This window comes from Pavona decussata, unplaced genomic scaffold (genome assembly GCF_977016875.1).
Source record: "Pavona decussata unplaced genomic scaffold, jaPavDecu1.1 SCAFFOLD_381, whole genome shotgun sequence".
Lineage (NCBI taxonomy): Eukaryota > Metazoa > Cnidaria > Anthozoa > Scleractinia > Agariciidae > Pavona > Pavona decussata.
In genome coordinates, this window is record NW_028145755.1 from 2,732,991 (window position 1) to 2,760,000 (window position 27,010).

A 27,010-nucleotide genomic window follows, 5' to 3' on the forward strand; every position below is an offset into this window, starting at 1 on the left:
AGGAGACGGCTGACATTTCAGACTACATGCACCCCATCAATTGTGGTACATGTACCTTCTGACTGGCTCATATGGAGGCGATATTGCTATTGATAAACTGCTTGACAGATGGTTTACATTATGTGGTTAATGTAATGGAGGGTTGTTACATTGGTGTTTCAGTTTCAATAAATATAATAACTTATTATTACAGTATCTCTGTGTAATGGGGTATTTTTTTGTTCCTCTCTACCCTACATGCAAAAAAGATTTTGTAATTTCAAAAATTCTGATGATGAAGTGCTAACAACATGCACAACATTTGTAAAACATTTAAGAAGGCGTCAAGGAAGCTTGCAGTACACTCTGTTTTTTTTTTATAAGAACGTCTAATTTTGGAGCTGAGGCTGAACGTTCTTATATTTTTTTGCGATTTGAGGCTGAAAACGTTCTTAAGATGTTCTTAAATTACATGGTATACACTACTTGTATTTCAGTAAATCAATGCGGACGCGAACAGAAAACCTATCAAAGTGCATTGCCTGCTGAGATATGGTATCAAGAACTGCTGATTATGACAAACCCTGTACCTGTACCTGGTCAATTGTACGATCCTGCTCCTGCCATCCCTAGTTTTTTTAGCGTCTTTTGGTTGTTTGTGTTTTAATTATTATTTGTATCATGGGAGGTGCCTCGCATGGGTCCTCGCGTCCCGTTCGCACCTGCCCTTTTGACCTTATCACTTTTCACGTATTTTTCATTTCTTTCTGGTTGTTTAATTTATTGTATTTAACATGTGTGATGGTCAATAAAGCTGTTAAAAAAAAAAAAAAACCAAGATGTGTGTCACTATTGTACAAAACATGCCCTTAGTATGGTGGTTAATTTACATTTGTTACCTTGATTTTATAAACAGATTAGCAAAATAAAAACGTTCTTTATCGACTCTCAGCCTGAGGAATGTTCTTACTACGTTCTTAAAATTTTGGTTAATCTTAGCCTCGACGTTCTTATAAAAAAGGTTCTCATAAAAAAACAGAGTGTACCCCGAAAAGCAGTAAAAAATAATTCATGGATGACGCAATTTCAGAGTTTTGATTGCTTAGCAGCCAGTCTTCTGGTCTTCCATGCAATTTCAAATCAATAAGATCTAGCAATATTTGTTGGTTGTCTTTAATAAAAGAACTACATACACTTAACTTGAACTTGTTGGATATGAAACCTGTATTAATAGCAATATGGCATGGAGCTCTACAGTTACCTATCTACCATGTCATATTCAACAAGTGATGATGGAATAATAATGATTTCACAATGCTTCAAGGTGCGAAGAAATTAAATGAAACAAGACACTTTAAACCATCCTTACCATTTCAAGCTCTTGCTTGAGATCGTCCAGTTTATCCTTCTTCTCACCCTTTTTTCCCTTCTTGCCTTTCTCAGCCCTGGCAGCCGGCTTTTCAGGAGCATGTTTTACAAGGGGTGTTGTAGCTGCTTTGTCATCATCTTTTTTCCCATACTGCAACAAATTCAAGCAATTAGTGTTTTAAATACAGTGTCCTAATACTATTGACAGTCTCTTGAACATAGCTAACTTACAAGACCTTATAACTGGCAATACTATTTTGATTGAACTGTCTTGATTCAATAATTATTGTAGCAGTGTCTAGGACTGCATGGAGGGTTTTAGAAAGACTTTGATGTGGCTTTGCATATTCGTCTTTTATAGCAAATGTGACAAGTTACAAGTTTTTAAAAACCAATATCAAGTCATCGTTGTTTAGACAAAGTGTCCAAGCAAACTTTAGAATTGGTCACATATTTTTCGAAAATTGTGGTTAAACAAGAACAACAACAAATACAACAAAAACTGACTGATATTTCTAGCACAAGAGTGTGGATACAACTGAGAAAATAAGGACTCTTTTTTGAAAGTATTGTTTCAGGAAATAAATTAACTAAACTTAACTAAAAATACTTATAAAGTCCATTATCCATAAAATGTTCCAATTAATGCGCTTTACAGTGTATACAACAGTTGAACACTTTCCTAAATAAAACAGTGACCTTAACTTTAACTTTAAAGGAATAGAGACTGTATCTATATTCCTCCAGACTGAGAAAGTGTTTCGGTTTGAAGTCTCACCCCTTTGAACGCACTGAGGGTTCTGGAGTTGTTACGACAAAAAGGTGATAGCAATAATAGCAGGTCGAGAGGCAAAGAAAGCAATCTATATTGTCTGACAGCTGCAGTATACAAGTGATGGATCAAGGTACGAGTTGAGTATAATCTGTACTGCGTGACTGTGTTATTGCATAGGCACATGTCTCAAATACAATGCATTAAAATGTTATTTATCTTTCGAAACCTTGCTCCTTGCTTCGGACAAATGTCTGAATTTATATTTGAGTGTAGGGAGATCAATATATTTAAAAGAAACGGGTTTTGGGACAACGGAGGAAAAAAATTCGATCAGGGCTCGTAACCAAAGAAATTTGGTTGTGAATAAGGATGTACCTTAAAATTTCTAATAAATTCTTGATTCATTATTTTTCAGCCAAAGGTGCTGGACTTGTTACCAATACAACAAGGAAACATTTTCGTGGTTGTCTAGCGGCTAGGCATTTCTTTATATGTAACATATCTTCAGAGTGAAGTATAATGTTGTATGTTCTATGTGTTAAGTCTGCATATATAACAATTTGAAAATTTTTGAAAATAGAAGGAGATGTGAAATAAACTGTGCTTTCGAAACTGCTAAAATTATCTGTTTAAGTTTGAGGCCAGATCCACCTACGTGTGCGTACACACAAAAGTGACTCGAGAGTCGCTGTTTGGATTATTAAGACACCAAGTGTACACTTTATGCAGTGCCTTATTTAACTGTGCGATAGCCATGCCTGCTGAGTTGCCTTTATAGTCCTCTAATAATATTTTGACTCTAATTAATGCACATATCTGTAGACGACCTGACAGATCTATATGCAGTAATCAATAATACGACTGGGTTCTCTAGCCTGCTTTCCAAAGCAACAGTAAATAAAAGATTGCAAGAGGAACTGTTGCTTTATCTAAAGAGAGCTTGAATAGTACCTCCTATAATTGTGTCAACATATGTCTATGTGGCAATTTCACTGATGAAATTTGTTAAGTTTTTTTCTGACCCTTTTCACATTATTTGGGATGGTTTCCAAAATGATAGCTCTAGACATAAACTGAAGACCCAACTAAATACAGAGCAATTATAAATTTTTTCACTTTACTTACATCATCAGGGTTTCCATTCACTTCATACATTTCTTGGAGGTAGGCAGCTCCAAGTTCCTCTTTATTTTCTGTATTTTCTGTCATTGTCTGAAAAAGTACACCAAATTTTCTTTGGTTAAGACAATATAATCATCAATATATACACACTGAAATTGAAAACAGCTCAAGACACTGTTACACTGTTACACTGTTACACTGTACTTATAAACTGGTTTAAAGGAACTACATGGACAAATTATCATGCATCCACGAGTATATAAACCTTATAATATATTATTATGCTAAGTAATATCAAGACACAATTCCATTACCTAACTAAGAGAAACACAATATTATTCTGTGCTACCCTGTATCAAAACTTGGCTGAAAAGAAATTGGTAAATCTACAGTATTATTTTTCAAGTAAAGCTGTAAGATGATTTTCTTGCGATAAGGCCAATGTATAATCTGCTATTATGCCAAAAACAAAGCTATCCCAAAGAAATCCCACACAGCATCTCATTGGTTTAAAATTGAACTTGAAATTGAAAAAAGACAGCTTTCAGGATATTTAATTTTTTAACTGATAAATATTTTATGAGCATAAGCTAACGCCTAAGGTCACCTGCTGCTAAAAAAAAACTATTTGTGCTATGTTATATCTGAACACAAATTAATTTTTAAATTTTCTTTAATACCAAACAAGGCAAAGAAGCTTAACTTCCATAAATTAAAAAGTCATCCATTAGATGTACAATGTAGAACACTATAAATAATTATTGTAAAATATCTGGGACTTTCACTTTATAGAATGGTCAACACCTAGTAAAAAAATAGTGATCTCTACATCACTAATTCATAAACTTTATTAGGTTATCAACATGATTACATTAAAATACATACAAAACAGTACAGTTTGCAATAAACCTCTTTGTGAACTGGGCAGCACCTCATTGAGTAGCCAAAACCTTAGAAATTCAAGTGTTCAATTGTCACAGTGCGTAAATCTCAGAACTGAAATATTTACAAGTTACAGGTAGAATCTCCCCTCCCCTGGTCTAGATAGACAAATAAATACTATTCCCCTCTCAAATTAATCACCATAATTATAATTAGTGAGTACATATTTATCAGTGCTAAAAGCCTGGGACATTACAGGAAGGAGGAGGAACTGGTTATGGCTTTGTTATGCATCCAAAGGGCAAATGTTTGGTCAGTTTCTTTTAACGATTAGACAAATTTTAACCGACTCTTTTTTTCAAAACATAGCCTGTCTTGACACCCTACTGGTTCAACCTTGTTTGGAGCGCAGCCCTTGCTTGATTGGACTGATTGTTCTCACCAACAATGTCCATAATACTTGAATAATATTGGGGTGCAATTTATTTATTTGCCCAAATGATTTCAACTCTTTCAGTTAGCGGCCCACAAGCGATAATGGTACAGTGCCAAACTAGGTTTGGCAATCAGCCTTTAGATAAATGAAACAAATTGTTTGCAGGGCATGTAAAATATTGTTATGATCACAATCTAATAAAAACTGTTGTCCCATTCACCCGAAACAAACATGTTTTATTAATAAACTTTACACAATTTACTTCATTCTTACTTATGCATTCATTGAGTAAATTTGAAGGAAAAGATAACAGACCCCAACTTCTTTGAGGAAAACTGCAAATCTTAAAGCATAATACATCCAAATGATAGAATTATGATTGTATCTCATTTTATTTTATTTTGTCTATTTACTCTTTCTTTCTAATATTTATTTTCTTGAAGATATTAGCTATTCAAAGCTACTCTGCAAATTCGAGGATGTATAATACAGTCAACTCCCTTTACTGCAGACACCCTCGGGACTGCAAGTTAGTGTCCTAAATTAATAGCGAGAGTCCATAATGGCAGGAATTTATTTCAGTCCAAAGTCTGTAATCTACTTTTTCCGGGGACTGAGTTGCTGTCCATATTATTAGGTGTCTGTAATAGCGAGGTGTCTGCAGGGCAAGAGTTGACTGTACAGTCAAACCTCTCTAATACGGACACCGAAGGGACAGAGCAAAGTGTTCGTATTAGAGAGGAGTCTGTTTTATAGAGGTCATGAATGTTACTTCATTTTAAAGGCTCCATTGATGGTATTGAGTGTTCTTTAAGTCAAACTGGCCCACACAAGTCTTTGAGGTGCATTTAAATTGTTTAATTTACAGTACAAATTATTACAATACAAGCTGTACAATTCCAAAACATATGGCAGACTACTATAATACAGTTTCCGAACAGTAACATAATAGAACAGTAACAAGTGTAACAAGCGCTAATATAGTACAGTATTTAATGAAAGTTCTTTGTTATTGATTTATTTTGCATTAAAGAAGTCTGTGATGTAACGACAAACAGGAAATCGTGTTGAATAAGAATTGTCATCACTGGCGTGTCCGTAATAAGGAGGTTAAGTTTGTATGAATTTTCTCTCTGGGGCTGAGATTTCGTGTCCGTTGTCCGTATTATAGAGGGTCCGTATTATAGAGCTTATTTTTACAAAAAATGTATGAGCATTTTCCTGGGACCAAGTGTACTGTACATATTAGAGAGGTGTCCGTATTACAGAGGTGTCTGTGAGGACAGGTTCACCTGTACATGTTTTAGTTTTGGTGCAAATAGGTCATACGAAACAAATTTAAGCCTTTCATAGCAATATGTAAATCACTTGTTGGTCATAATTTTAATATGCGCTCCCAAGAGTATTCACCCTTGACAATACAAATATACGACTTACACCACAAACAACTTGGTTAAAACTTAACCTCACACAAACTTACTTACTGTAACACATGAGAAGCTGAGAAGCTAATTCGTACCTTAATGGCAAACCATATCAAGTACTCGCTAAGATTTCTAGTTGGATTACATCTACAAATGTTTGTATATGCTAAATAAAGTTTGTTAAAAGCGAAAAAACCAGGCTTGGAAAGCATATAAAACAAACATTCGCTGTCTTGAAAACAAAAAAGACAATGCAAGGGAAGAAGCCATTTCAACCTATCACTAACTACCAAATGTAAGCACGCTTAATCTCGTGGAGTTACTTCTGACCCTAATAAGTTTGTTATATCAACTTCAAGAAATGTTTTCCTCCCCGCTGAACTAATACGTGTAACAACGACTAACGGTGTTTGGATTGCATTACACCCGCGTCCTGAATTATGGATGAATGGTCTGTTGATTATCACTGTGTGACAAAAGCCATAAACTCAGAAAAAGATGCACATCAACTCAATATGAGAATTGTAAGCTATTCTCCAGTAAAAAAAAGCCTGAGAATGCGACATAAACATAACCGAACATTTCAACTATCATTTAAGCTAAGCTGCACGATGGCGTTACTAAAACCATTCAACCGGTAAGATCAAAACCCTGACATCAAAACACCAGCTCGTTTTGGTTTGGCTTCCAAGTTTGCTTGACAGCAGTTAAAATTTCTTGTTTATACATAATGCACGCAATAACAATATCTGTTTACCAACTGAGACATTCAATTAGATCAAAAGAACAAAGAACTTACCAAAAACTCAAACGTCCTCTACTGCAGACAATAGCAGGGTGCACAAATGTAGGAGGGACGCGCCGTGCAAAGATGAAACTGACACGACGAAATGCCTCACCTCGTCACAGAAATATACTCGAAACGATCAGACGAGACGACTGCAAAGTCTTGATAAAACAGGTTCTTTTTACTGGACTCGGAAAAGCCAAGCCTAAACTCCAACGAAAAGAACTGCGGCGTCCCTTTGTTCTGCTCGGCAGCTCCTCCTCTCCGCGATGGTACTGTGATGAGTTCACCGACCGAAACTACAATGCAGCACACGTGCTTTACGATCATATTACAATGGGGGCGGAGCTCGTAGCAACTTCGGTACTTCGGACTTTTTCGGAAGTTTGCACCTTTGCAGCAAAGGGTGACAGTGCGAGTTGTCATTTTGCTATTTTGTTTCGGTGGAAGGTGCGATCACTATACTTCTTCAGCATTTGAGGTAACAGCAGTTAAATAGATTGAAGTATACGGCGTATACGATAGGTATTTAATGATGTAAAAAAAAAAAAAAAAATTGAAATCGCGTGTCACTGGGGTCACGATGGCGCGCCAAAACTGAACCAGTGAACGCGTGCAAACGCCAAGTCGACTAAAGCACGCTTTTTAAGGCCAGTACTGTCATTTTTGTAAAGAGAATATGAAAGGTGTTAATGCTTTGTATTCCGTGCGGGAAAATAATGACTGGAATTCGATGAGTGTTGCACTGCTACTTTGTGAAAAGTTTCTGCAAGCTCAGCTTTGTGAGAAGGCGATATAAAAAGCAAGCAGTTGACAAGTATGATATGAAGCTTAAGTAGAAAGCGTTTAGCTTTAACATAATTAGTCAATTTCCACCTCTATGCTGTCGCAATATTCTTTTCATTTATGGCCAGCAATTAAATTGGATCTGTTATAATTGTGTGAGGGTCTTGTGTGGATTTCAAATTTTGCCATGTCATGGCAGCATATTAAATCAGGACGTAACACATCGATCGAAATGGAATCGATGGGGATGGAAACCCAATCGATAAATCGATATTACTCGATTTTACTCGACAATAATCAATCGATTAACCAAAGTAATCGATCAAAATCGATAATCACAGACGTTTGGGCATCAGAAATCGATTTTTATCGATTTTGAGAAACTGTCCGCGGATACTGCGAGAAGCAACCTCTCATAATCTACCCAGGAAGGCAATTTGATCGAAACAATAGAGTTAAGAGTTAAACCTAGGCATTGAGAATGTATTTACGAAAAATGAACCCTGACTTCCCATCTGGCTTGTTAGCAGCTTTTTAACCATCGCTTCATACCTTACAACTGCAGCTCTCAAGCGTTGAACTCTAGCAAACCTTAGCATTTAACGCATTTCGTCAGCATTCTCGGTAAAGACCAATGCTGTTTATAGTTGCTTTTCATTCAAAATGGATCTATTCATTATGTAACGAAAATGTGCAAATGTAGTCAATCTAATAGCTAAAGTTCGCGAAGCATGTCAGAATTTACAACCAAACACCTGTTCACGTTCAGCACCTAAATATCATCAACCAGAAGGCGGACGAGCACAACGTGACGGTGGAATATTTTACACCTGTTTGTGATTTTTTATTACGACGACAGAAAGGAACGTCTGTTAAATTTGCTATGGGACATACTGTTTTTATTACAAGTCTTTGGAGTTAATTTAGACATACTAATCTATCAGCTAGCACTTTGCTTAGTGATGTTAGCATCCATGTATCAGCATTGCCTAGTGCGGGTTCTTGCTGAGTTCATTCATATATGGATGGAATGTCTTTCGGCCCCGGTTGTATGCCAAAGTCAACGCAAAGGCAATTGCTGATAACTCTCTTATTGAACTAACAAGAGAACTCTGAACACGATCTTACTTCAGCTGACTAAATAGGCCATTGTTCATCGTCAGTTGCCAGTCAAAATGTGAAACTCTGTTTTCAAAAGGTTCAATGCTGTTTTCAGCACATTCTCTTTGCCACGATAAGTTTCAGTATGTTTTAATCAGTTTTATATGAAGTTACTGTTGTTTTGTGATGAAATCGATAGTTATCTGTTGTAATTAGAGTTTTAAGTTGAATTACTGCTACACTTGGGCACCGATAAGCGTGCTTACCAGTGTAGCAGTAGCCAATGTTCACGCAGGTTCACGTCTTACACTGTTTCACAGTGTCAAAAAGGTTCGGGAGAGACAAATAAAGCAGACAAGATGCCTGCTATACTGGGATTACGCGTGATGCTGGGGCTGATTCATTTATTCCAACTGTATGCTTCGCCGATTGATAAAACTATCCTTGCTAATGGAATAGTTTGAGTCACGAAGATCGCGCTACGTTGTTTCCCTTGTGTTACTAAACTCAGACTATCACTGGAAATTTGTGAAATTCCATTACGATAACGTAAGCTTCTCAATCACCTCTTTTCAGTCTCACGTCGTGGTCTAAGACTGTCAAACAAAGTACAATTCCTTCGCCAGGAACTCACCATTTTCCACCGTTTTAAATGTCGGGTGCTTCTTAGAAGTTATTCTCTCGATTTACCGCTTCAAAATGGTGAAATTTCTGTTTGAAAACGGCACACTTGAGTCCACAACAAGTTAGCAGTATGGCGTTGACGTCACACAGGTAGGGGTGAGTGGGTCCCCTCCCTCGCAATATAAGCGACAAGAATGGATTTTGATTGGTCTGCTGTTGTTGAAGACAATCAGAGCAATACATCCCGAGTACGAGAGGGGAGAGTTTAATGAATAAATTAATTTACAGATTTGTGGCTACTACGAAGAAAAAAAGAAAAAGAAATCGACCCGTTTTTAGACAGGGTATGCCCCCTCAGGGCATCCCGCGTAATAAATGATTGTTCAAACAAAGTATAGCTTAGGTTTGATACTTATAACGTCTTGGGAGTCTATCTTATCTTCCCATTTACACTTACGCGAATGAGAAACAGTAGCTTTAATTTCCATCTTCGATATTATCGAAAAAAATTGATACTAATCGAACCTTGATTAATGAAATCAATCAATATCAATAATCACAAATAATCTTGCAATGGATTTTTATCAATTTCCGATATTAATTCATATCGATTAATATCGATTTGAATCGATTTTGATTGAGTATTGGAATTATCGATGTGTTACGTCCTGATTAAATAATTACGCTGGATGCCCTGAGGGCCGACCGTGTCTAAAATTGAGTGCAGTATCATTTTTTTTTTCCTTCATGGTAGCATCAAGTCTTTACATTAATTTATTCATTAAACTCTGCTCACTTCCAGAAGGGATCTATTGTTCTGGTTGTCCTTAAAAAAAACGGCCCAATCAAATCTATTATCGGCGCGAGGGACCCCCTTATCCATATACCTGTGTGATGTCAAATCATCATTTCATTTATTCATTAAACCTGGATTAAATTCTGCTCTCTCCTTGTGGCAGCCATATTGCTTACATGTTTTAGACTCAACTATGCCATTTTCAAAAAAGAAAATTAACCCTTTTGAAGTGGTAAATTGAAAAAATTACTTCTAAGAAGCCCTCAGCAGTTAAAACAGTGAAAATTGGAGAGTTCTTGGCAGAGGAATCATGCTTTGTCTGAAAGTTGTCGAACCACAATGCGAGGAGGAACTGTCATTGATAAGCTTAAACACACATCACATTACTTCGTCGAATTGGTGCTTAAATGCTACTGGAAATCCACTTCACGAAAAGATAAATGGTTGGATTGTCAATTTTTGCTAAACGTTTTCATTGAGGAAAGCTTTTTGCCTGTTTTTCTTTCTGTTTTATTTTTCTTTGGTTAAACGAGAACAATTTGTAACTTACACCAAAAGCAATTTCTGGTATGATCTCGAATAATGTAATGCAATCGATAAATAGGAAATTTAAATAGCCCTGAATAGCGCACAAGTCAGATATGTATCTGTCCCTGTCATGACGTTTCAGAAAGAAATTTCCAGCATGATCTCGAGTACCGTAACACAATATTTCATCTGCGAAGCGTGCAATGGAAATAAATCAGGCACAGCATCACGCGCAAATGCCAGTATAGGGATCTTGTTAAACTCATGTGATGACAACTTATGCATTTGCGAATGCTGTAGAATAAAATCAGAGTTTGTGAAATACAAATTATTAAGTTGAATATGTCTCAAGTTTCAAAATGGCCTCAGCTGTGGATAACAGTTTAGGTGTAGGTGAGCCTCCCCTCTCCCTCTTTGCAGAGCCTAAGTATGACAAATTTGACCCCCAGGGGGAGTGGTTGATTTTCTTGGTTTCCCAGAGCTATCATTAAGCTGGGAAGGGAGGATTGGGAGACAAACTCCCAGAAAAATTAAAGTAGGTGAAACATTACAGTAAACCAGGACTCCCTGTGATTTTGTCAGAGTGCCCCCACATGTACTGTAAAAGGACTGCTGACTAACCCCCGGTTCCAAATTTAAGTGTGCCTAAATGTTATATAGCCACAGAAAGTATTCCATTATTGTTGTCTTTGGTCATTTTCAAACCTGACCAGTAGCCAGAGCTATTTTCACTATAGTTGCTGACCATCATAGCCTGGTACTGGTTTTTATGGCTAACAATTTATTAATGTCAGTATTGATCCTTCAGAACTAGAGAGGGGTTGTATTAGTTATGAATAGTTTGAAATTATGTTGTTTGGGCTTTTACAGGTTACCAGTGAATAGTAAGTGAACAAGCTTCCAGTATTTCATGGGTGAAAACAAAAGGACTCTTTTGGTGATCGCGGTTAGTGAACACAAGCCAAAATATGATGATGACCTCAAAACAGAAGAAGCTGTGCTCACAGCTCCAGATCTGTCCACACAGCTGTCTGTTGAAAGAGGGGACAAGTTTGATGTACTAGGCGGGGATGTCAACTGGTGGCTTTATGTAAAGCATCTTGGCAGTGGAGAAAAGGGTTACATTCCAAGCACATGTCTGGTGCCACTGAAAGACGATGTGACTGAGGAAGAGTAAGCTGTGACATTTATCTTGCATTCATTTTAATTTTGTAGGGGAGCAAAGGTCAAAATATACACATGAAAACTGATGTGTAAGTTGTATTTAAAAATATTAGTCTGTGCAAGTGTATCATTACCATGCTGTGGACTTAAGTACTGATGTTCTAATAAAAGGTGTTCTTAATACAGCCCAGTCAAAATGTTCCGGCAGCCAGCGATTTTGCCGCCTTCGACAAAATATCTTCTGCATTTTTCAAACCAAAAACTACTACTAGGCATCTGTTAGTTGCCTACTAGCTACTCGGGCCATCTTGCTTACAACTCAAAACAATTTTGACTGGGCTGTTAATAGAGTTCTATTCGATATGTTCCATTCCATTCCCTGCCATGTTCCAATGCAACCCAGCCTCCTTCTGACATCTTTGGAGAATTAACGCATTTAAAATAAAGCTTTTAATTATGATTACAGGCATATTTCTATTTGTGACTGCCAACACTTTTCCTGAAAATTTGGGTGGCCTACCAGGGTATAGCAGTCAGAAATTGATTAACCATATAAATGATGGCTGAAGGAGCACTCATTTGATTCGTATTGGAGTGTCATTGTTTTGTTAAATTGGTTATCACATCAAATTAAATTCTCAGTAAATTTAAAGAGATAATCATTAACAACCAATGCAGCTTGTGTTTTTACATGAACCTACATAATTTGAATGTCTTAGGCCAAGCATAAAGTAAACTTAATGCCCAGACTGAAATTATAGAAAGCAAACATTTTGCACTTGTAAAACGTCATCCAAGAAGGATAATTTTAGCTGAATGTTCAGCTATAATAATGTAGGTAACAAATGAATGACACATTGACATTTGTAAATGTATATTTTATTTTAAGGTTAAATGATATAGATAAGGGTGCAGAACTGACAGCTGCCCTGGTGAATATGTCAGTTGATTTGAAGTTTTTCCCTGATGCACCAATAGAGAAAGAAGCTGTCAACAGAGTAAGTCCTAGTCACAGTATTTATGTAATTGTTGGGATCTATTCCCAAGTAAACTGCTGGATTTGTCAGTTAATTTGAAACTTTCCCTGATGCACAAAGTATTAGTCCTAATCACAGTTATGTATTTATTTTGTTGGGATTCATACCTGAGCAAATTAAGGGCTCATACGTTTGTATCTTCAGTCAAAACAATCTTGACCACCTGATATAAATACCATAGCGAGTCATCTTAGTTTGTAGTGAGCTGAGATGTTTTCCCACTAAGAACGTTGTCCTCATTCCATCATTCTTTTGTAACTGGTGGGCAGCCAGATGCTCCTTTTAATTTAACACTTATGAATAATAATTGTTGTCCTTTTTATTCATTCTTGTGAAGGGGCCCTGTCCTGAAGATACAGCTAATATTTTCTTCAGGATGTCATTTTGGTGGCTCAATAGGTAAAAGTTTTAAATCAGTTGTTCAAAATCAGATCATCTCATCATTGCTTATTTTGGGGAGTTTGTGATGGGGACATGAAGGGAGGAGGGACATGTACAAGGGGGAGAAAAAGATAGGTCAGGGAATGGGGCCTAGGTGAGAACCCAGTGGCAACATGGATAAAATGGGGGAAACTTGTTAAGCGAAATGGGACATTGTCTGGAAGTGCCATGCAAAGATTTCATGAACTAGATATTGGAGCTAACTAAAGGAAGCGGTCATCTGAGGAAGATTGTAAACAAGGTGAAGATGGCATGTAAGAATGTTGCTGGCGGAAACTTCAGGCAAATAAAAGCAGTTATTCCTATCCCTGGCCTCCCACCAAGAAATATACATGCACAGTGTTGGTTTGCAATGATCACTCTCTTTATTAAAATTCAGTGCATGCAGTATTTTTTATATTAGTCACTTTGATGTGGATCCATTTGTTTCTAGTACAGCAACTCACTTGACTTAAAAGACTATTAATGACTTTTAATAACTTTAAAAGACTTTTAATGGTATTTACATAATCTCAAACCAATGTGGCTAGCAGTCCCCCCCCCCCTCCCCTCCTCTTGCATACATGACCTGTGGGGTGATCTCAGGTACAAGCTTTATGTGCCTTTCAGTGTATTTGCTTTGTATTTTGAGCTGGCCATTGTGGATTGATCACTTGCTGTCTTGCTCTGTATGGATCGTTGTAGATCCTTGCTGGTTCTGGCTCACAGGTTGCCATGGATACCTTCCTGCTGTTCTCTTATGTAAATCCCCTACCTACCTTTAAGACACCAGTTGAGCCAAGCTCATCTTTAAGCAATGACTGAGCTTTAATGTGTTGCTTTTTTTGTTGCCATGATTGACATGTAGGTTTTGTTTTGGTAGACTGATTTACACAGGTTTCAAGAGGCCTTTGACGGATGCTGATTTGTGGGCCCTTAATCAATCTAACAAGGCAACAACAATAGTTCCACCATTTATTCAAAAGTGGAATGAAGCTGAAAGCTCTCTCAGGTGAGGAATTCTTGCGTCATTATGCTACCTTGGTTGTTTGTTGATGGTTTTATTAGATACATGTACATAAGTACATCAGGTGTCCACTCCTGCCTGTGGTGTTGATCAGCCATCCTTAAGTCTCTTGATTAAGTGCTACCATAGTCCATTATTAGTAGGCATCTCCCACAATGAGCATCTGTTGCATTTTTTAGTTTTGTTAGTTGTAAATGCATTGGTTGGACACCATAATAGACATGTGTAATAAAGATTATAACACCGCGCAGCGTAGTTAATAAACGTGAATTCAAAATGTTATAAAATAGATGCTGTAAGATATTTCAAAACGACGTTTCGGCAATGCTGCCTTCTTTAGGATACAAAACTATACTGTTAAAAAGTTCGTTAAATTTAGTCGCATGCGTAAATTCATAAAGCATGCGCGCAACACACGTGCTAGCATATGCCGGCGTGCAAGCAAGTAAACAACAAATTTACGCAAAACTTAAGTCCTGATTCATGCCACTCGGACTAACAGTTCCATATTTGAAAATGAACCGCATCTCCTGCTTTTTCTGGTATTCTTGGTTGGCTAGGCCTGCCCTCAAAACTGCAACCTTAAGATCTTCAAGTGTGTGGTTCTCTTGGTTGAAATGGGCGGGTACAGGAAGGTCATTTCTCCCATTGATGACATCCCTACAGTGTTCTCTGAACCTGTCCGCCAACCTACGACCAGTCTCTCCGATATAAACTGTTGATGGACATTTGGTTCATGTCAAACAGTAAACCACGTTGTCCGTGACGCAGGAATAATGTCCTGTGACATCAATCTGCCCTTGGGTGTTGTTATTGTGGGAGACAGATTGATGTGGGGACATGTATGGCAAATGGTCCTGTTACAAGGGAAGGTTCCTGGTGGAAGGTTTGAAGGGTTTTGAGGTAGGCTGCTTCTGACTAGCAAATCCTTTAGATTCTTTGCACGCCTGAAAGCTTCGTGGTGATTTATTGAAGATATTGGCCGTCGCGCTGTCTTCATGAAGGATCCGGAAGTTTCTTGAAATGATGTTTTCTTCTTCTTCTTCTTCTTCTTTTTCTTCTTCTTCTTCTTCTTCTTCATCTTCATCTTATCAACGTAGCCAACAAAAAGACATGCATAGTTCGGCCCTAGTCAACTTCCATAGCCACTCCACCAGTTGGCTTTTAAAACTCACCATTAAATTCAAAGGTGTTAAGTGTCAATACTAGTTCTGCCATTCGTAGTAGAGTGCCTGTAGGTGGTTCAAGTATCTCTCTCTTGTCGAAATAGTATTGCAGTGAGTGGAGACCTCCATCATTTGGTATAGCTGTATACAGCGACTTAATGTCCATTGTAAAAATTAAGCCCCGTCCATCACCGTCTCTGAAACAGAAGGAATCAAGGATATTCAGCAAGTGGGTGGCGTCTTTCACATAGCTGTCGAGGCTCCGCACAGAAGGCGTCGTTAACTGGTCAAGATAGACGGCCAGAAGTTCAGTGGGGTATGAACAAGCGGAAACAATAGGTCTACCAGGATTACCAGGCTTGTGGATCTTGGGTAACAGGTAAAATTTGGAAGAACTTGGGTGTTCTCCAATAAGATTAGTAGCGAATGGAGGAAGATGGTTGCTCGCTATAGCAGTGGTAATAAATGTCTTGACCACTTGTTGAGAGCTTTGTGTGGCATCACTAGGAATCTTCTTGTAGAACCATTCGTCTGCCACTTGTCTGTTGGCTTCAGCTATATGTATAGATCTGTTCTCCACACAACAAAGGCACCTCCTTTCATAATAGACACTTGAGTGTGAGAGCACATTTATTTTTACTTCTAGCAACTACTGTTGAATGTATTTTTCTTGGCTGATTTTTTTCACTTTTTAAGTATTAATTGTAGGGCTGAGTGTTTAAGTGTCTTATGTCAAATTTTTGGCTGATTTTTCTTTATAATTTTGCTCAAAAGTGTCTGAATTTTTGCATGTGTATGCCTTTTAATTTTGTTACCTCTAGAACATAATAATATTTGCTTTTTTTTAAGCTAGCTTATGCTAAGTGTAAATCTTGTCTTAATTGATTTAGAATTATGGTAACTCACTTAGTCCATCTCTTGCTCAGTTAATAACTTGAATGAGCAGGCTTGAAGTGTCAAATCCTTTAATGTAAACATTAATACTGTTTCATACTTGCTGCTGTAATTTGACAGAGGTGTATCCAGATCACAGACTATGCATGAGCCTGCTGATAATGAGACAACTGAACTCAAAGCAGAAGATGCTGAAGAGGATGTCAAGTTCTCTTCTGATAAAAAGGAAACAAAAAAGAAACCATCACTTCCAAGAATGATGTTTGGACTCTACCGTGGTAGCTTTCTTTTAGCAATCTTCTTTAAATTGGTCAATGATTGCATCATGTTTGTGCAGCCACAGCTACTGAGGTATTAGTTTAAATCAACGATAGTGGTTAAGAAAATATCAAATGTTAAATTCTTATTAGGTTGTGTTCTTAACTAGTGGTCACCAGTAGCTCAAGTCAGATTGTGGATCTGATTATTGATGGTTCATGCCAGCTCTTTACCTCCTTAATTAGTTGAGTTAGAGAAAGACTCTAAGCAACACCCTGGTGTACAAATGTATAGTAATGTTACAAATGTATATAATTGGGCATCAGTAATGCTTTTTTTTTGGGAGGTGGGGGGGGGGGGGGGTTAAACTTTCTCCTGTTAGCAATTTACAAACACAGTGTTTGAAAAACACAACATCTGAGGTTAAAAATTTGATCTTTTTGTGCTAGTCCAAATGGACAATTATTTTGAGTTGACATTCCAATCACTGGAAGTTCATGGTGAGCTTTACTGAACACTTTGTCAACAGATGGTTATCAGCTCCAATTCAAATAATTTTCAAATGCCTCTTTTATAGCTCTTTAGGAGTTGGCATGCGTGTATGGTACAGTCGTTAGGGTGAGATGTCGTGAAAACAAAGACCTCTAAAATGAAGACCCTAAGACCCCAAAAACTCGAAAACGAAGACCCCAAAATTTCCAAGTATAAGTACAAAAAAAAAAAAATAGCAAAAAATACATTATTTTATACCTCAAGTGAAATTTAATTCCTTCCTGTGGTCCTACCATGGTTATCCTCCATCTTGAGCTGAGCAGCCGCGTTTCTTAGAATACTGACTGGAAACGCGTTTCCGAACGTCTCAGTTGCGCTGCTGGGTTTTTATTTAATTACCAACTAGCAAAAGAAACAAGTGTTAAATCCCTCCTTCTCGGAACTACAACTATGCGATCGTGAGAGCGAAAGAAATGAAGCCAAGGCTTTCTACTATTTTAAAGTTCTTCAATCTCGAGTGTTGATTCCTATTTTTAACAAAATTCATCAGCCTACCTGTAAAATACGCCTTATCACGGTTTTCGACGCCATTTTGACAAGTAGGCAAACAGGCTTGAAATAACAGTGTTTGTATGGAAATCCGATATCAAATAATTTTCATAAAACATCGCTTCTGAAATATTCATGAATTGGAAACTTTTGGTACTAGGAAAAGGATTTTAGGAAAAAAATTGGAGGGATGTAAGCTGTGACAGAAAGCGTCCAGTCGTGTTTTGAACTTTCCATACATTTCCCTGTATTTTTTCCTGCGAACTATGGCTTAGTAGCAGTTCACGGCTGGTTTGCTATAGAGATAAATGTATGGATGCACTCGGGATTGAAGAACCTCAAAATCTTTACAGCAACTTTCATAATAGAAAGCCTAGGCTTCATTTCTTTTGCTCTCACGATCGCGTGGTTGTAATTCCCAGAAGGAGGGATTTGACACTGGTTTCTTTGTAGTTGGTAATTAAATAAAAACCCAGCAGCGCAACTGAGACGTTCGGAAACGCGCTTCCGGTCCAGTGGAGCGGGAAACACACTTCCGGTCAGTATTCCAAGAAACGCGGCTGCTCAGCTCAAGATGGCGGATAATCATGGTAGGACCACAGGAAGGAATTAAATTTCACTTGAGGTATAAATTGATGTATTTTTATTTTATTTTTTTTACTTACACTTGGAAATTTTGGGGGTCTTCGTTTTTGAGTTTTAGGGGTCTTAGGGTCTTAGGGTCTTTGTTTTAGAGGTCTTCGTTTCGAGACATCTGGTTAGGGTACCAGACTTTGCAATCCGGCAGTTGGACTTTGCAGTATGGAGTTGTTCCACAGATCAAGTCCCAAATTCATGTTCTCAGCCCTCCTTGTACACTGTAAATAGCCAGGTGACTTGCTTCCCACCATTTCACCTTATTTGGGATTTTGAATTGGTTCAGTTTGAATTAGTTACTTAAATATGAACTTAAAGTGCTACTACTATGATCAAATTTTTACCTCTTGAATTTTTAGGTTTATCACATAGAATTCCAGGAAAGATTAAAAATGCCGTTTACTGTTTCTAAATATCTGCATTGGTTCCAGAGATATTTAAGTTTGAAAAATGTGTAAAATATGTAAATGGGAGGACTGATGACGTCGTACTCTCAACTCAATATAACATCAAGTATATAATGAGAGCTATCTCAGTCAATTTACAGCAGAGACCATTGAAACCTGGCAGGCTAATAGTTCTAAAGGCAATACACCTAGGGCTATAAAAAATTTGGTTCCCATGGCGACTCACTCTTTTCCATTCCCCTCCAACCTGATTTCAATATTTTAGTGATTTTCAGCTTGAAAAACCATTTATTAACAAGGCCACGAACTCGACCTAACATATTCATACGCTTGCTGGATCATGCAGATTAGGCACCATTGACAAATATCAAAATAGAATGCCAAAGGTGGCCAGAAAAGCCTTAAGTATCAGGGAGAACTGGAACCCAGTATGTTGCCATGGTAACAAAACTGATAAGCTCATATTGTGGAGCGCATCTAGTACAATGTTACTGCAAAGAATCAAGCATTTCTGATACAGAGTGGCTGAGATATCAGTTCTCATAATATTTGATCAGAATTCAGTTGAGTTTATGACGTCATCACTTGGCTAATTTGGATATTTTAAAAACTTGAATATCTCTGGAACAAAAAGAGAAAATGCAAACAAACAAAAATAAGAATGCTGTTTACTATTTTCAAATATCTGATATTTGAAAATAGTAAACAGCATTCTTATTCTCATACAGACTACTTGTTTTTGTTGTGAAATGGCGTAGATTAGAAAAATGCGAATTTCGTCGTAGTAGCACTTTAATGCTCCACCCCAATACCACCTTGCCCTATAAACACTGTCAAGGATAAATTAAGTTAGATGATGAGGATGGCACCTGAGCAGTCTCATAGTCTCTACATTCTAGATCCAGAGGAACTTTATGTACATGTAGAAGTGCAGCAATTTTGCCAATCATAGAATAATACTGTTTGGTTTCTTATTTCTGAGGTTGCTGATTGACTACACTGAAGATAAAAACAACACTGATGGAAGATGGCAAGGGTACATATTCAGCATCAGTATGCTTGTGGTTGCATTGATTCAGTCTATCGCTGTTCAACAATACTTTCACATTGTCATTACTCTTGGGTTGAAAATCAGGACAGCTGTCATAGGCATGGTATATTCCAAGGTACTGTGCAGATTAGGTTGATGACCATGTCTAATAAAATCTAAATTGCTAGCTGATGTAGTCCTCATGCAGTTGAATTTTTAACCTGGTGCAGCTTTACTAGCTGCTAAATGTTGTTTGTATCAAATTTTTTGTTGATAGCTGTTGAGTTTTGGCATTGATTGCAGTCAGTACAGTGGTCCAGCACATTAACATTCACTGTGGCTTGAGTGTACTGTGTAGACAAAACTGTATGATATTTTGACAAGTTGAATGCTCCCTCTTAAAAATACCTGTTTGATACTAGCTCTTGTGGTCCACTTTGACCATAAAATGAATGAATCAGGCCAGGGTTGATTTCATTTGCAGTCCTCTCAAAATTTACCGGCAGCTGGTGATTTTTCGAGCAACATGAAGAGCCAATGAGTTGCCTCTTAGCTTGCATGTAATTTCCTGCAAGAACCAGCCTTAATGAACTTTAAGCTCTTTCTGTTATGTTACCCAGCTTCTTCTATGTCTAATGAGCATTTTGAGGGGGCAGCATTTGCCTCTCAAATACTGATTATCTTCAGGAACTTGCAAAACTTCAAGGAGTAAATTCTAAGTGTATGATTGTTAATTATTTGTCGTTCCAAGTGTTATTAGACAAGTGGAGATGAATAGATGCATGGAATCATTTCAGGCTCTTCAACTGAATAACAGTGCACGGAAGGGATCTACTGCAGGAGAAATGGTGAATCTGATGTCCGTTGATGCACAACGACTGATGGATCTGATGACATATGTGAATGTGATTTGGTCAGGTCCTCTACAAATCATTGTGTCATTGTATTTCTTGTACGAAACAATGGGTGTATCCATCTTAGCGGGCGTAGCAGTCATGCTACTTTTGATTCCTATAAATCTCCTTGTCAGCCGATTTGCAAGAAAACTTCAGGCAAGACATAATTGTATATCCTTATTATTATTATTATTATTATTATTATTATTATTATTATTATTATTATCACTTTTATTATTATTTTGACATGCATACAAGTTTGAAAATCAAATAATAGAGAAATTCTGTAAACATTAACAGGACTGGTTTGTTATTCATGCCTGCATGTTTAGGGTATCAGAAATGATACACGATTGTGCACATGGATGCTGACTTCATTTCTTTCCAATGTGGCCTCATATTCATATCATTTCCCAGCAGATTCACTCTCCATCACTGCCAACTGCAGCCATTATCATTATCATCATCTTCATGGTCGCAATCATCATCATCATTATCATCATCATATTCATTCAAATAGAGTATCACATCCTTCAGAACATTACTTGCGTCTTTTAGAAAGCTGCAATATGATTTTAACAATAAATAGTCATAACTAAAAGTTGTACAATTATTTACTTTATGTGACTACCAAGGGTTATCCTGTATAAATATTCGATTATTATTATTATTATTATTATTATAATTATTATTATTATTATTATTATTATTACTATTATTATTATTATTATTATTATTATTATTATTATTATTATTATTATTATTATTATTATTTCTTCTGGTACTTCTACCTTTCTTTTTTTCTAACTTGTGGGTGTCCCAGGGTTTTAGTAAAGTGTTTCTTGGAACTTTCAAATAACGACTGAAACCAAATAACACCAAACAGCAAGTGACTCCTTCAGCCTCATGTAGGAGCAAAATAGAAATAAATTTTGCCTTTCTCTTGGGTGATTCTTTCAAAAACTAGAACCCAAAATTCACGGCAACCAGAGGCATATCACCAAGTCAAGGTGATCTGCTTCTGATGCAAATTTTAATCAAGGTGAGATTTCATTGCTCAATTGTCAACGCATCTACTATGGGAAACCTGTATGGACACACCGATCTTGCATGGAAACAACAAACTTTCCATCCATTTTCCATTGTGTCTGAGAACTCTTTAATAAAAACAGTGTGTTGAAATTACTAATTATACATGTACATGTGTGTTCCTTCCCCAACCTCTCCCCCCCCCTCCCCTCCATGTAAAATGAAGTTATTTTCATTCTCATCATTGCTACCATCATAGCCATCACATACAATGTTTAACAGCTCTCTCAAAAGTGCCTGAGTGTGTACAGTGACATTGACCGCTAGGGACCTATTCCTTGATACGGTTTTAATAGGGTGGCTATTTCTCAAGTCATATAATTATGCTGCCTTAACTAACAAAATATTTTAGAGAGGGTTTGATGTTTTTATCTTGAATATGTTTATTCTAGGTAAAACAAATGGGTGCAAAAGATTTGCGCCTGAAAATGATGAATGAGATTCTAAATGGAATCAAGGTAATATGTAATAGTAGTTTGTAAAAATAATAATTTATTGCTTTAAATTGATACATAGTTGAGTGTGTTCTTATACAAGCGGTAGATGACTGGAATGCTCTCCCAGACGGCATTAGGAACATTTCCAATTTTTTAGTTTTTAGACCTCTTATTAGAAACATGTAGACTCTTTTATTGATCTTACCCTTTTTATACTCTTTATTTTTAGATAGCTATATTTGTAATTTCTTTTTTTTTGTATTCTTACGTTAGACTTATGTAGGGCCTCACTGAAAACCACATTTTGTGACGTGGGCTTCCTGTTGAAAGATCTTATTTATTATTACATATATTTTGGCATATGTAAGGAACAATTACCCAGCAAAGCAACAGAAAAAATAATAAAAAATTTTAATGGTACATGTTTTTAACGAGGAATAAACTGAAATATTTTATAAGTGAATATTAAACTTAAAAAATCTTTAGGTTTTACTTTGCTTTGGTTAGGTTGTACTTTACTTTACTTTTCCTTGGTAAAGACTATCAACATTTCACTGACTTTTTTTTGGCATGGCTTTATTGATATCATGGGTGACAAATTACTCATCTTTGGTATAGAGTGTCAGCCTTAATTTATAAATATTTCACATGAAGTAGAAAATTGCTATGGCAAATGTTTATCGATACAATAAACAAGTCATTGTGAGCATAATTTGTCACCCACGATATAAAACTAAACATGATCAAATGGTATACTCACGAAATTACGAAATAATTTCACTTCGTTATTTATAATTTTGACAAAATGCACGTGAAATTATTTCGAATCCTAATTTCACTCATCACCATTTGACTACCTATCCTTATTATGTGGGGTCCTAGGTATTTCTGGCTCCATTGTTTGGTATTTTGCCTATAAATGCTCACATTTCGTGTAAAGTACAGTTAACTACAAAGAGCTTAACTGTGTTGCTTATCACTATGGCGTGACCACAGTTACCCTTTTGTTGACATAGTGCATTATGAACATTCCAAGAAACTTGTTATCGGAACAATGGACGACGTTAGCTACATTAACTTACTATTTATATCAGCACTCATACTCATGTCATTGTTCTTAGATCGTTTAGGTTTGTGTGCATGTGCTTATCCGAATATTATCAGTTTAGCCACCTGCATGTTGCATATCAGGTCTCAAAGAACAGCACTTTCGTGCGTGTATTTTCCATATGCCAGTCTTTGTATGAATAGCACATGCTATATTTTGATCCATAATTGTAAGTTTGTTTTTCCTTCCCCTCCCCTACCCCCCCCTCTCCCTTTTTTTTAATAAACTTGGACTACTGGCCTGGGTGCACACCTTCCACTTAGCTATCGCCCGTGGCAGGCTGGGTGGGTCCCTTATCCCACCTTATCATTAGCTACCTACAAGTACTGGGTCGGGGGGTTTCGTTCTCTGGGTGAGTTTGCTACCATCCCAAATCATTCACTGGGCGTCTGCTACTGCCCAAGGGTTTCAGTCCCCATTCATTATCTCTGGATGTGTCCGCCAACCGCCCAAGTTCGTGCATTGGGGTTTGTGTCCGCTAACCGCCCCACTTAGTGGTTGTGCTTTGGGGTTTGTGTCCGCTAACTGCCACATTTGTTTTGCAGGGTGTGTTCACTAACCACCCATTTACACCTTCCTGGGTGTGTCGCTACCACCCACGCTTGTTGCTATCCTAGGGAGCACCCAGTGTCCATTGTCCCATTTACTGCCAGACCTGTCTTGTTGTTATTTGAGTACTCTAGAGCGAAGTCGTTAAATAATGATGACATTTTTACTGAACTTTAGGTCCTCAAACTTTATGCATGGGAGACATCATTTATGAAAAGTGTCTCCAAACTTCGCAAAAAGGAGCTAATGCATCTCAAGAACAGTTCTTACCTCAATGCTTCCTTTATCTTCACTTTCACATGTGCACCATTTTTGGTAAGTGCAGATTCCCATAATTGTACATACAAGGTAATTCCAAGAGGGAGTGGTCTAAAACCCAGAGTTTTTAATGGAAAGCTAAATTGGAATTTCAAGAGGGTTAGGGGGATGGCCCAAATCTAAAACTTTTCTCTGGGAGAGGTATGATTTTTTTTCTGGGACAACACATCAATAAAACAGTCAGTGGGGTGTAAGTCAAATTTTGATACAGACTTGTAATCGATTTTCTATGCAAACTGAGAATGTGTTTAGTGAGTCCTTGTAGCAGGATGCACCAAATTTGGATGTCTTGTTTTTATTGACACCCAAGCATGCTTTTGGGAAGGGATGTCCTATTTTTGATAATGACAATAATCATAGCTCCCACATTACTTCATATTTTATATTCCACCCCTCAATTCAAAACCTTCAACATCCCTTATCCTCCCCTCCTCCACCCCCTTTCCAGGCATTTCCTGTGTATTTGATCATTTTCTGTGCCCAGGTGTAGGGCATTTGATGCAAAAGGCCTTCCATTATTATTATTATTATTATTAGTATTATTATTGTCTCTACTATCACAGTCTTTGCTGGTGCTTATTTTGTGCATCAGCCGGGCACAAACCATGCACCTGGGGAATCCGTCACTCAAGTCAATCATTCTATTCAGATACTAAGCACCTTTCTGAGGATTTGCGCAGATCCCAGGATGCAGATCTTTTTGAATCTCTGTCACAGTAGCTCTCTATTATTATTATTATTAATATTATTATTATTATTAATTATTATTATAATTATAATTATGGGATAAATAGGGGTTTTAGAATTTTTCTCATTTTAGTGTATTGAATGACTTTTTATTTTTTAATTTAAAATTTATTATTAATATTATTTTAAAAAAAAAAGATTGTGCTTGAAAATAGCTCTGTTGTACTTCCAAATACTCTCTTTTTTAATCGCAATTGAATTGTAAATAGGTTTTTCATAGTTCTTAAATTAAAAAAAATTGTTATTAATTATTATTATGTCTATTTCATTGAAATTATAACTTTTCAGTTTACAATTTGTTCTGAAACCTGCTGTGGACAGTGTCTAGGCAACAGTTCCTGGACTGGGAAAAAAAATGCGTGTTTCATTGTCTTAAACTGTCGAATTATTATTATTATTAAATATTATTATTATTATTATTATTATTATTATTATTATTATTAAATATTATTATTATTATTATTATTATTATTATTATGATCATCATTCAGATTGTGAAGTGATTTTGCCATTTAATGTCTAGGTGTCATTAGCCACCTTTGCAATATATGTGATGACTGGTAATGAACTCACAGCTGCAAAAGCATTTGTTGCTATTTCACTCTTCAACATTCTACGCTTTCCACTGGTCATGCTTCCAAATGTAATAGTTAGCTTAATCCAGGTAAGTAAATGTGAGAGAGTTACTACTTATATAATTTAATAATAATTACAGATGCAGCAGTGTTACCTATTTCCTTTGTTCCTAGTGGCACATTAGGCCAGTACTCCACTGAGCATTTCCACCCTTCACTGTCAGGTTCTGCAACCCATATATTTGTTCCAGAATTGCCAATTCTCTTCAGCCTGAGGGCATCCCACAGGTTTGGCCTTGCACAACTTGGGCTCTCTCCTGTCAACCAGTGTCTCCCAGGCTTGGAGAATTTGCTCTGATTCTTGTTTCAGTTAGCTGATCATGAAGTTAGTGATACTAACAGTTTTTGTCGGAGAGGGTTGTCAGCCAAATTTTTGCATGCAGGATGTGAGCATTTTGTAATGATAAACCTTGCTAAAGGCTTAATTTCAGAGATAGTGAACTCTGATATTCTCGGTTTTCACTGTCACGCCATTGAAAAAAAAAATCGAAACCATTCCATGAATGAAGTCAAGAAATTGACATGGTATAGAGGATAAATAAATAAAGCATCTGTCCGAGTGTCAGGTCTGTGCGGCATTCTGTACTCGAGTTATTTGACAAAATGTTCCACATAAATTTATAGAGCTTAGTATGGAGACGCCATGTTTGTGTCCCTCTGAGGGGCACAAACATGGCGGCCGGAAATGCGAAAAAACATCTGGAGTTCACTTTTGCCAGAAAAGAGGTTTGTTTGCCCTTGTGAATTTTCGAATGTTTAGATTAATATTTCTCCTCAAACTTAAATTGTTTAGAATGTTGAAAATCACCCGAAGAGTCATTTTTAAGATACGGAAAAGCTCTGTCACGGCCGTCCTCCTTATGTCACGCACGATGGAAACTCAGAAATTGAAACCGTTCTATTTTCAAAAGGAAGCACGACATCGAGCTAAGAAATTGTGTACAGACACATTTTTAGGTAATCTTTCCTTGAATGAAGGTAAAAAATTTTGTAGGCCTCCCAGTTTTGAATTTTAGAATTTGGTGACGTCATGTGAAAACCGAGAATTGGCTAATTTTGACAAAAGGATAACAAAAAAGGTGATGACGGACAATGACAATTAAATTGCTTCCAATGTCAATACAAATTTGATGAGTCTTTGTTGAGGAACATATTGCTTCTAAATTATAGTTTCATTATTTATGCAGTGAATTTTGGGATGAAAATGTTGGCAATAGCTTTTTAACTTTCAGCTTTAAAATTACATTTTGGTAATTGAAAGATTTTTTTCAATTTGATTGTTAGGCCCAGGTGTCTTTAAAGCGTTTGACAGAGTTTCTCAGCCTGGATGAACTTGATCCAGAGAATGTAGAAAGAACCATACCAGAACACAGTGAGTCAATTTAAATTGAAAATTACTTTTTAATTTACTAGCAGTTACATATCTGCAGTCATGTTAAGGTGTCTTGAAAACTAATGAGGGGTCCAAGGGTCTTAGGGGTCCTGTTTATGGCACTGAGTGATCAAACTCAATGATGTTTATTTTGCCGTGTTTAGTCTCCAC

The 27,010-nt window shown here is 36.9% G+C and overlaps 2 protein-coding genes across 3 annotated transcripts in view; one reads left to right on the forward strand and one right to left on the reverse strand.

Moving 5' to 3' along the window:
- Positions 1-7,051, reverse strand: part of LOC146452124 (sodium/potassium-transporting ATPase subunit alpha-3-like) — a 29,488-nt gene extending 22,437 nt beyond the window's left edge. The window contains exons 1-3 of the mRNA XM_085098413.1: positions 6,786-7,051; positions 3,248-3,334; positions 1,349-1,498 (exon numbers count right to left, since the gene is read on the reverse strand). Of these exons, the coding sequence (XP_084954539.1) occupies positions 1,349-1,498; positions 3,248-3,331 (234 nt within the window). The 5' untranslated portion in view covers positions 3,332-3,334; positions 6,786-7,051. The remainder of the gene's footprint in view (positions 1-1,348; positions 1,499-3,247; positions 3,335-6,785) is intronic.
- Positions 7,052-7,127: 76 nt separating this feature from the next.
- The window catches only part of LOC146452125 (multidrug resistance-associated protein 1-like), a 38,989-nt gene continuing 19,106 nt past the window's right edge, over positions 7,128-27,010 (forward strand). Inside the window, exons 1-13 of one of the 2 annotated variants that reach the window (XM_085098411.1) lie at positions 7,128-7,254; positions 11,479-11,781; positions 12,662-12,770; positions 13,147-13,208; positions 14,113-14,241; positions 16,437-16,667; positions 19,641-19,824; positions 20,486-20,740; positions 22,066-22,131; positions 23,945-24,082; positions 25,356-25,496; positions 26,752-26,839; positions 27,004-27,010. The exon at positions 27,004-27,010 is cut by the window's right edge and continues 66 nt beyond it. In XM_085098411.1, coding sequence (XP_084954537.1) covers positions 11,519-11,781; positions 12,662-12,770; positions 13,147-13,208; positions 14,113-14,241; positions 16,437-16,667; positions 19,641-19,824; positions 20,486-20,740; positions 22,066-22,131; positions 23,945-24,082; positions 25,356-25,496; positions 26,752-26,839; positions 27,004-27,010 — 1,673 coding nt within the window. In that variant the 5' untranslated portion in view covers positions 7,128-7,254; positions 11,479-11,518. Of the gene's footprint in view, positions 7,255-11,478; positions 11,782-12,661; positions 12,771-13,146; positions 13,209-14,112; positions 14,242-16,436; positions 16,668-17,630; positions 18,241-19,640; positions 19,825-20,485; positions 20,741-22,065; positions 22,132-23,944; positions 24,083-25,355; positions 25,497-26,751; positions 26,840-27,003 lie in introns of those variants that run through there. The other variant, XM_085098412.1, reaches the window with a different exon arrangement.